The sequence below is a fragment of the Talpa europaea genome (assembly GCF_964194135.1).
Source record: "Talpa europaea genome assembly, chromosome: 14".
NCBI classification, from domain to species: Eukaryota; Metazoa; Chordata; class Mammalia; order Eulipotyphla; family Talpidae; genus Talpa; species Talpa europaea.
Genome location: NC_140082.1, coordinates 69,311,088 through 69,321,498, shown reverse-complemented (window position 1 = coordinate 69,321,498; position 10,411 = coordinate 69,311,088). Strand labels below are relative to the sequence as shown.

The window sequence follows — 10,411 nt, the reverse complement described above, 5'->3', positions numbered from 1 at the left end:
TTGCTGTTTATCTGAAATTCACATTTAACTGCAAATAAAAAATATATTTTTATTTGCCACGTCTGGCAACTCTATGTGTGATCAAACAGCTGATCAGTAGCATGATAATCATAGCAGACCTTGGGGACTCAGAATCCTTTTCTGCCTGTGACTAGTTGTGGGACACTGGGGAATGCTCAGGTTTCTCGTCTGTAAAACGGATTGCAGGTGTAAAGTACCATCAGCTTCTTACAGAGTCGCTGGGAGGGTTAAATAAGTATGCACAGCCCTTAGGAAAGCGGCATCAATTCCGGGACCCAATGAGGCCGCCAATTTAATCTCCTGAACCTCACCGCCTCATCTACTGACTCACAGGGTGTTTCCTGGAGAGTCATAGTGCCCAGCCTTCGGTTTCACCCTTCTGTCAACCTAAACTAACGAACCAAAATGAGAGGTAACCAAGGGTTTATTTGGGATCAAAGAATATAATTCGAGGAGCACAGCTTTCTGTAGAAATCCAAATAGTGTCCTGAGGAGGGGGGAAAGGCAGGGATTTTTATGGAAAGAGAGGATGAGGTTACTGCTGCCGACAAACAAGGTTAGACTGGCACTTCACGGATTGGCGAAGCTGACGGGTCACAGGGTAACAGTAGGCAAAGGTTCATTTTTAGCAGACCTTTCAGACGGGATATTCTCCTTCTGGCTTCTTGGTCCTATTCTTGTAATGCCTCTGGAGTGGCTGTCCCTGCCCCATCTTTAAATAGCTCCACTTAAGTCAACTTTGACCCTTCTTCCCCTGGAGGGGGGAGGGGGCATTGCCTAAGGCCTTTCTGTTTGCCACCCAACTTCTCCACCCGGACGAGAGGCCCATCCCGGGGCTGTCCGCAGGTGGCAGCACCGGCCCGCGGCCGCCGGCGGCCGGCGCACTGCAGACCCGGGGCGGCCGGCCGGGTGCCGAGCAGGCCTCGCCGAGGCCACACCCCGCGGCGGAGGGCGCTTCCCGCGGGTGACTCACCCGCCGGCCGGGCGCAGCGCAGTCCAGCGGCGGATCCGGCCCTGCCGCACCCTCCTGCGCCCGCACCCCCCTGCGCCCGCGCCCGGCCCGCCGCTCGCTCCCCTGCAGCCCGCGCCGCGCACCATGGCGGGGATCGCGTACAAGCTGGTAAAGGACAGGGAGGCTGCCGAGGGGCTGGGGTCGCACGAGAAGGCCATCAAGTACCTCAACCAGGACTACGAGGTGCTGCGGGACCAGTGCTTGGAGGCCGGGGCGCTCTTCCAGGACCCCTCCTTCCCGGCCATCCCTTCTTCCCTGGGCTTCAAGGAGCTGGGACCCCACTCCAGCAAGACTCGGGGCATCGAGTGGAAGCGGCCCACGGTAGGGAGCGCGGCAGGATGCCGGGGCGGGCGGGCGTGGGGGCCGCGGGCGCTCAGGCCTCCGGGCCACCGAGTGCCCCGGGCCGGCGGCGGGAGGAACGCGGCGCAGAGCCCGCGCGCGCCCAGGGCACCCGGTCCCCGCGCGCGCGCTCCCTCTCCCTGCGCTTTGCCGCCCAGTTACTCTGCGGGCGGCCGGGCCGGGAGGCTCCCCGCTGGCCGCGGCCTCGGAGCCCGCGTGGGGGCTCTTCCACTCAGCGCTGCCCCCGGACTGGCCGAGGCGCCAGACGCCCGCAAAGCCCGGGAGCAGGCCCGCCGGGGGCCTGGGGGGAACTTTGAGTGGACTCCATAGAGAGAGAGTGGGTGGGGTGGGGTGGGGGGTCTGTGGGGCAAGGAGGGTGGGAGGTGATACACGCCTAGGAAAAGTTAATCTCTAACTCGGGTTCTAGCTGCTTCAGGGAGGAGGCAAGTCCACAGCCTGGTCGCTTTGTCACTCAGTCATGGTTGGATTTATGCAATAGAGTTTCCTATTTATTTTTCCAAATGGGAACTGGAGAGACCGCTTCCTGTTAAGGCTGGTGTTTAAGGACAGAAACTGCAATAAGGATTCAGTTTCTCCTCATTCTGCTGGCCCGGAATCTCAGGGGAACTCAGGGGTCCCTGCGCCTCTCCTATCCACCTCAACCCCTTCTCCCCACACACACCCCACTGTCTGTCTCTCCGTTGGCAGGTCTCAGGACTGTCTCCTCACTGACCTAGTTGTCCATATTGTTTCTGGCGGAACCCCTGCTGGCTCCCCTTGCTCGGGACACCTGATGGTGCTTCCCTTTCCAAACTTAAACATAACTTCCTGGGCAGTCCAACCTCTGGATTCCTGTTATGAAAATAAGCATCCCTGCCTGGCTTTCACGCCTCAGAGCCTCCGGGTCACCTTCTGTTACACCAAACCCAGCCCAAAGGCAGCAAGTGCAGTAGGAGGTGCCTTGGCTGGGAGAACTTGAGTTGGTAGCTTACCAGTCTGCCCAAGCCATTTACCCTCTCTGCCTCTGCTTCTTCATCTAGAAGAGGAGATGGTTAAATGCTTTCCTCTCCTCACTGGTCCACAAGGTCCAGCCGCCTTTCAGTTTCTCAAAGGCACCCAGTTCCTTCCTGCCTTGGGCCTTCTCACCTGCCATGGACAATGATCCTTCCCCAGAGACATCTTTCTGACCAATTGTAGCAGCACTCTCGCCATCTTGTTTTTCTTTATCACTGAACTCTGCTAATTTTCTTCATAGTGCTTTCATAACTGTAAGGTCGAGGTGAGGCCAGGGCAGAGATGGAGTTCAGAGGTGGGGAGTTTGAAACTGCTCCACCACCTGCATCCTGGGAGCCGGCTCTGCCCAGTTTGCACGGGGCCCTGATAAGCAGCGTTGAAAGAACAACCAGTTCCAAGAGAAAAAATTCTTTGAAAAGCAACTTCGACTCCGCATTCTCCTCCTTCCTCCAAGGCCAGACTCTGCCCTATAAAAGCTTGCCCTTATCCCCGAATGGGTACGACTTCTCTGACCCCTGCGGGGGGTCAGCGAACCTCTGCCATGAATGCAGTAAATTGCTTGCCTGTGAGAAACTTAGCCTGGCTTTCCTTTTCTTTACCACACCAATCCTATCAATAACTACCTATCTTTGTACTTTCTATTGAACTACAAGGACATGTGCATATTCTTTATCAGTATATCCCCAGTGCCTAGCACCATTAGTGCCCTTCCACTGTATGCATTCATTCATTCATTCAACAGTATTTATTGAGTGCCTATTATATGCCAGGCTCTGTCTTAAGTGTTTATGATACATCTGAGAGCAAAATGTGAGTAGCTGTGGGCTGAGAGAATGCAGAATTGTAATGAACCTCAAATAAAACGTGGGTTGTGAAACATGGTAAACAAAAGAATGTACTCACTTTACAGCTTACAAAATGAATTTGCACACTCATTTACTTATGCTTTCATTTATTCAGTAAGTATTTATTGAAACCTCTATCTGCCAGGCCCAGTGCACATAGTTTCTTCCTCTGAAGACTTTAGGGGCTAGCGGGGGGAGACAGACAGGTTACCCAATAGTTGCAAAGTCCCCTGAAATCTCCAGATGGGGAAATGGAGATCTCAAGCCATCTCAGGGCCACTGCTCAAGGTGGGCAGGCTGTGCACTGCTCAACCAGGGAACGGTGGCTATTATGTTCCCATCCAGCAGTTAAAGAAATTAACAGGTTAAATATTAGCTCAAATAGGTGGAGTGAGGGCTGTGTCCAGCCTGTGTTTAGACCCACAACTTATGACTGCCCCTCTGCCTCCATCCCACCTTCTCAGACACACTGTTGTTGGGGGCAGACCCTCCCCCACACACACACTCAGGACATTAACAAGTGATTGGTGACTTGAAGAGAGGATATAAATGGGAAGGTGGGGTAGAAGCCAGCTTGCTGCAGATTCCACATTAGAAACTAGAACTGAAGAATGGGAGCAGCTGATGGCATCAGAGTGTGTGTGTGTGTGTGTGTGTGTGTGTGTATGCAGAGAGAAAGAGACAGCAGCAGCTGGTTTGAGAGACTTTTTTTAGATGAAAACTCAAATGCGTTATATATTGAGTCACTGGAGAGGAAAGGATCAAAGACAAAGGCAGGGAGGAAAAAGTGAAACAGGGTCTCAAGGAAGGGGAGGGCCTGCAGGGAAGGCAGGAGGGACTGATGTTCCTCAGAGGATTTTGCAACATTGAAAACAGAACTGTGCCAGGGATGGGAAAGAGGCAGAAGAGGAAATGGCTATGTCACAGAGATGCCCAGGGTGGTGCCTGGCAGGGTGAGGAGAGAGAGAAGCTCCCAAGGTTAGCACCATCAGGTCGGAGCACCAGTACAGCACTCTCAGGTGGGAGCATGAGGATGGCCCTGTCAGGAACAGGCAAGTGGTGTTCCTTTCCATTTTTCCCTGAGACAGCCAAGCCTCTGAGGAGCTCAGCTAACTGAATTCAACTTCCAACCTGCATCACCTGCCTCCGAGTTCAGTGATTATTATCATCATTATTCTTCAAAAATAATAATAGGTTGCTTTTATGGAGTGCACATTTAATACCCAGTAATTTCCTTTCATCCTCACAACAGCCCTATGTGGTCGGCACATCACCATCCCCATTTTATAGATGAGGAAACAGACTTAGAAAGTGCAGTAACCTGCCAGCGTCATAGAACCCATGGGAGAAGTGGCAGGGCCAGGATTCAAACCCAGCTGGTCTGAATGCAAAACTCAAGCCCTCTAGCCCACTCCTTTGGCTGTTACATTCTGTATTTACTTCCATCCCCTGCATGCTATGCACAGCACAATTTTCTGAAATGTCTCCAAGTGCCATCCTGAACTGGACCGTCTATGGAGAGGCTGCCAAAGACAGAAAATTTCTGAAACATAATGGAAAAATCCTTCTGGAGTCAGTGCCTGGTGCATTGGGAGTTAGTAATATGATTCTTGCACTCCCAGCACCAAACCCTGTCCGTCCCATTGGCTCAGTGTTTGGCTGGTGGGCCTCAGCCAAAGTTGGCTTTGTTTGCCTCAACAGAAAAGCATTTCGTTGTGTCTGTCATGCCCCGAGCAGACCAACCTGAACAGGGAGGTGACCACACAGCGCATAAAAGGAATGTGCTGTGTTAGTTTGTGCTCCCCGGGGAGCTGCTACAGTCAAAGCCAGACGGATAGGCGCTCGCCCAGGAGAAACTTCTGTTAGAGTCAGGTGGTGACCAAGAGGTGTGGAGCAGGGCTCCTATAAACCACAGTTGCCCAAGTTGAGAGAGGGCCAGATTTAGGCCCTAATTTAGGCTTTGGGGTGGACCTCTTCAGAATCAGGAAACACACAGAAGGGCCCCGAACTGTTCTAGGTTGCCTTCTGTCAGTCTGCTTGTGGGACAGGCTTGGGGCTTTAACACCCTTAGAGGCTTTTCACTTACCAGCAGGAGGAGTAGAAAGAGCAGACACACAGTAAGTTCAAACCCCAGTGCAATCTGTAACTTAGGAGCAGTGTAACTTTGGATACACTGCTGTACCTCCTTGGCCTGTTTCCTTACCTGTAAAATGGGGACAGCACCCATCTTGTGTGCCTGAGAGGGCTACATGACCAAAGCACAGGGTTCAGTATTGATGCAATGCATGGATGCTCTGTGGTCCTGTGGGAGAATTCAGAAGGCTGGAGACATCCCCTTTCCTCAAGAAGCATCTAAGTGTTAGGAAGACAGAGTGATAGCCATCAGGCAGTGCACAACTAAATATCAAATTGCAGAGAACAGATCCTCTGGGACTCAGAATCAAAGAGTTGGCTCAGGGTTCCACTGTAAAGGAGGCCTTCTTGGAGGGGGTGGCAAGACTTAAGTGAGTCTTGAAACATGATAAGCTATGGAAAAGGAGAGCTAGGGTGGAAAAGAGAAGAATTCCATACAGACAAATCAGCTGACATGCAGGAGCAGAGGCGCGGGGCTAGTATAGTGGGCAGGGCAGCTCCAGCGTGGGTGGTCTCAATACCCAGCAGAGAAGGCTGGACTTGGTGTTGCTGTGGTCCTCGGAAGGAGCACAATAAAGTACACTCTAAGTAGTTGGGAATGTAGGAGTCCAATGACTGCCCTTCTTAGCCAGGGATGTCCCCCATCACCTTTTAGCACCCTTGGATCAGGGGTCAGAGAAGGACTGGATGCAGTCTAACTGTAACTGCAGAACTTATCCTACAGGGGAGGGCAAGGGAGAGAAGGGAGCCCAGTGGGAACTGAGGTGTCCTAACTACAAAGACACGTGCCTACTGGATTGACAGCACTTTGTGGTTCTTGTTCTAGGAGATCTGCGACGATCCCCAGTTTATTGTTGGAGGAGCCACCCGCACAGACATCTGCCAAGGAGCCCTAGGTGAGTGATGCCAGCATCCAGAGCTGGCAGCAGGGTCTTGGCTGCAGGTTGTGAGTGGAAGGGCTGAGGGATCCTCTCTGGCTGCTCTCCCTTCCCAAGCAGCTTGGTGATTTCCATTTCCAGAAGTTTCCTGGAGTTTCTTGTCCCCGAAGGACACAGTGGGCCTCCTGTGTCCCCTGCTATGGGCTGGTTGTTGAGCTTACAAAGAGCTCCCACTAGAGGACTGAGGGGCTTCCAATTTCAGCCACACTCGGGCTCTGTATCTCTTGAGGATTCTATTACCAGTGGCCCTCTCTGGGCTGAGGCCAGATGGGAGGACTCCCCCAGGCCAGTGGCAGCAGTGAACCGTTAGTTCTCTGGGGTTCAGGACAGGGGATGGTGACTCAGTGTGAAGCGAGAGGAAACCCTGGTGCTCGCTGCTGGCTGTGAGAGCAAGTTAGAGGCCCAGAGCAGTGGCCATGGCGTGTTTGCCGGACAGTGGCCAGTGGCATCACAGCAGTGTTTAGAATGTTGTAGAAGCAGTGGTGATATTCTTCTAATTAAGGTTAGCTGGAGAAGCTGGACTGCGAGGATCGGAAACTTTGCTTGCTTATTTGTTTCTGGATATAGTGCCTGCTGAGAACTAGAATCTATGGGGTCTTCAGCTTTGGTGTGAAAACTCCTCCAACTTCTGTGAAGCAGTCTCAATAGTGGGCCTGTGACCATTATTTTAGATTCTCAGAGAATACACTGTTTTTTCCTTACTCTACTAAATGCAGGCCCATGATCACTGGAGCAGGTTGTTTGCTCCAATAAACCAAAATCTTGTTTCCTGACATCAGCGTCAATTTGGTTCCCAAACCAGATCATCATTATCAAAATTGATCAACTTGAATTGTACCTCCTTCCCTGGCCCACCTCATAGAGGTTCTGATACTCTGAATAAGAACAGCTTATATTTATTGACTCTGTACTGTGTATCAGTTACTAATCTATTCTTGCAAAATCTCTAAGGAAATGTAATCAAGCCCACCTTATAAGGAGGACACCAAGATCCTGGGAGTAACTTGTTTAAGCTCATCCCACAGCTGCAGTGGGGCCTGGTATATAAATACAGACAGTCTGACTCTAGCTGTGTGTTTAACCCCAGAGCTGAACTCCCTATAAAGGGGCCTGGAAAATTTTCAACTTCTGAGGGATGTCGGGGCAGCTGTGTGAATCATTAGGCTGTGCACACTGCAGAAATTCCTCTCGCAGAGAACATGACCCAGGCTAGGCAGGCAAGCCCCGGTGAAGCAATGTCTCTGTGTGCAGATACCAGAGATGCCAGAGTACATTCTCACCAGCAGAAAGCATATCTCCCATTTCCTGACTCTCCCCCACAAACAATAGAAGTCCAGGGACCCTTGAGCACCTGAAGTAGATGCTCTCGAAAAGTCGCTAGAGAGAATGTTCGTTAGAGAGAATGGAATTTAACAGGGTTAGGAGTTGATAGAGAAATTGAACAACCTTGGGGGCTGTAGAGAATGCGGAGACAAGCACACCAGGACACATGTGGATTTACTCCTCAGTTAGGCTAAGTACCACACCTCGACCAAACATTCACTTCAAAGTTGACCAACATCTCAAGGGCCCAACTACAAGTAACAAATATAGGACTTAAGTGCTATTTAAGTACTACCAGGCCATGTGGAGAGGCGACAGGGGAAATTCCCCATGATGTACAGCATATCAAATAGAAGATTAAATGTAAGTCTTACTCAAATTTCCCAGTAACTGGCCTGTAATATCTAAAGTTTTTTTAAGCCTCATTGTCCATTTTGTTTTCTTGGCCTTTTATTTAGGCAGATTCTGGTTAGATTGCAGCCTATGGAATGTGGTTTACTGAACTCTCACCCTTATTTGGGCTTCTGGGCACAGGGTAGTGATGGACTGCTGTCTGTCACCAAGTCCCAGCAGCTTCAGAAGCATCAGGAACTGTGGCAGGGGCATCCAGCCACATGACCAGAGATATGAGTCCAGGCTTGGCTCTTGGTTGGGAGACCTTGGGCAAGTCACCACTTGGATTCTCAGTCTTTTCTAAAAATTTGAGAGATGGAAGTCAGTGAGGTGATCTCAGTAATCTAAGGTATGGCAGTCAGCTCCTCTAAAGCCTTCCCTGTTGCTTGGCACAGCATGTGGGTTATGGCACCTACAGTTCTTTGTTTATCTCACATAGAATGGAGGCATGGACCTGTCACTTATACAAAGGTGTGCAACTCATACAACATTTTTTTGTTTTAGTAAAACTTTATTTATGGACACTAAAGTTGAATTTCATCTTTTGTTTTTCACTGCATTCTCTCTTGCAGTCATCCCAATTCTGAAGTTATTATTTTCATCCCCACTATGCAGATAAGAAAACTGATGGTGCGCGACTGGGAAGGCAAGATGGGGGCCGGGGGCAGCTGTACTTTTTACAAGCAAGAACTGCCAAAGAGCTCTGATCTGAATTTTTTTTTCAAAGATTTATTTTTATTTATTTATTTTATTTATTTATACAAGCACTGGGTACAGTCAGAAGCGCAGGAGGGTGAGAGAATTCACCAGAGCCAGAGCAGGGAGCAGAGCAGGCAGAAGGGCCGAAGTACACTGCTGAGGGGAGCAGCGGGCGGCAGGAGAGGTCTCCACGCCAGGTGGGACCCTCCTCTGGTGGCCGGGGAGCAGCCAGGGATCGAACCGGCGCTTCAGAGGCTGCGGGCAGCTTCGCAACCCAGCGCTCAACCGCTGCGCCACCGGGGAGGTCCCTGATCTGAATTTTTTTAAGGATTTATTTATTTATGTATACCAGAACTGGGGTACAGAACAGAGGTGTGGGGGATGAGAGGAGTCACCAGAGACAGAGTGGGGAACAGAGCAGGTGGATCTACTCTGAAATACACTTGCTGAGGGGAGCAGCAGGCGAGTCAGGCATGCTGTGCCATGTGGGTCACCTCCCTGGCCAGGGATCAAACTCGTGCTGCAGTGGTGGCTGAGGATAGCTTCATAGTGCTGCGTCTTAACCCCTTGCCCCACCAGGGAGGCCCCTCTGATCTGAATTTTAACTCTACTGTGTTCTTCATAATCCCAGACTCCCTCTGAGTTGCCAGGCTGTGTTAAGGGAATGTGTCTCAAAACCAAATTCATTTTCTCTGCCCATGTTTCTTGTCCTGAGACCTACTCAGCCCACTCAGTGAACCTGGGCAGTGCCACCCTCCGACCTGGACTTCCCCCATGCCTGCTCCCGTGCCCGTCTGCCTTTACAGTGCTGCCAGCAACGGCTTGTGCACAGACTTAGCTTGAAGCCTCACCAAAGTTATTCAGACTACTTCTGCAGAACTTCTCTAACTAGGAGCCCCCTGCACTACAGACCTTGGTGGGTTAAGAATAGAGAATATTCTGCCCATCTGGAGGAAGGGCTAGAGACCCACGATGTGCCCCCACTGGGCTGACCCCACAGCTAAATATGGTTCTGGAATTGCTAGTTGCAACCTGTTTTTACAGGTGATTGCCACTTGGGTGTCCCCAGAGGTCCAGGAAATTCAAAAGCTGCTCCTCCTCCATGTGGTTTTCACTGAGCTCTCTCCAATGTCCATTCCACCAGCACCCCTCTTCCCTCCCCCTCCCCCACTACTGCAGCCCTCACAGCTTCAGGGAAAGGCAGCCCTTCTGGTTTGATGCCCCCCAGGCCCCTGGCTAGCTTGGGGAGGACTTAAGGCTTCCAGTGCTGTCAGAGTTGTTGAAACAGCACAGCTCTATTTCATGATAACCTGGTAAATGATCTCCGGGCCTCTCAGTGGTGGGTCACCCTGCCTCTTCCCCCCAGGAGTCAAAGAGTTGGCCCCTGGATCACTGACTGGGAGGTGTTTGGCTATAGGATGCCCCTCCCCACAGCCTAGCTCATCAGAGAGTGGGAAAGAAGTTTCCAGGACCTGCTGCTCCTTGGCCTACAGGCCTGGGTGACTGGGCGGGTCACCCAAGCACTCTGAGCCTCAGTTTCCTCCCCTGCAAAATGGTAATAATGATAATCCTCCTGCCCAGGGCAGTGGTGAAAATAAGATTAATTTGGCAACACAGCTGGCAAACTCTAGAATCCTACAGAAATCTAAGGGGCTATGGCTATTAGGTCCAACTATATAAGAAGCCTCTTTGCC

General features: G+C 51.3%; 1 protein-coding gene across 1 annotated transcript in view; it reads left to right on the top strand.

Moving 5' to 3' along the window:
- Positions 1 to 1,117: 1,117 nt before the first annotated feature.
- CAPN2 (calpain 2) overlaps positions 1,118 to 10,411 on the top strand; it is a gene marked incomplete at both ends in the record, with an annotated part of 48,340 nt that continues 39,046 nt past the window's right edge. The window contains 2 exons of the mRNA XM_084253125.1: positions 1,118 to 1,354; positions 6,191 to 6,260. Of these exons, the coding sequence (XP_084109251.1) occupies positions 1,118 to 1,354; positions 6,191 to 6,260 (307 nt within the window). The remainder of the gene's footprint in view (positions 1,355 to 6,190; positions 6,261 to 10,411) is intronic.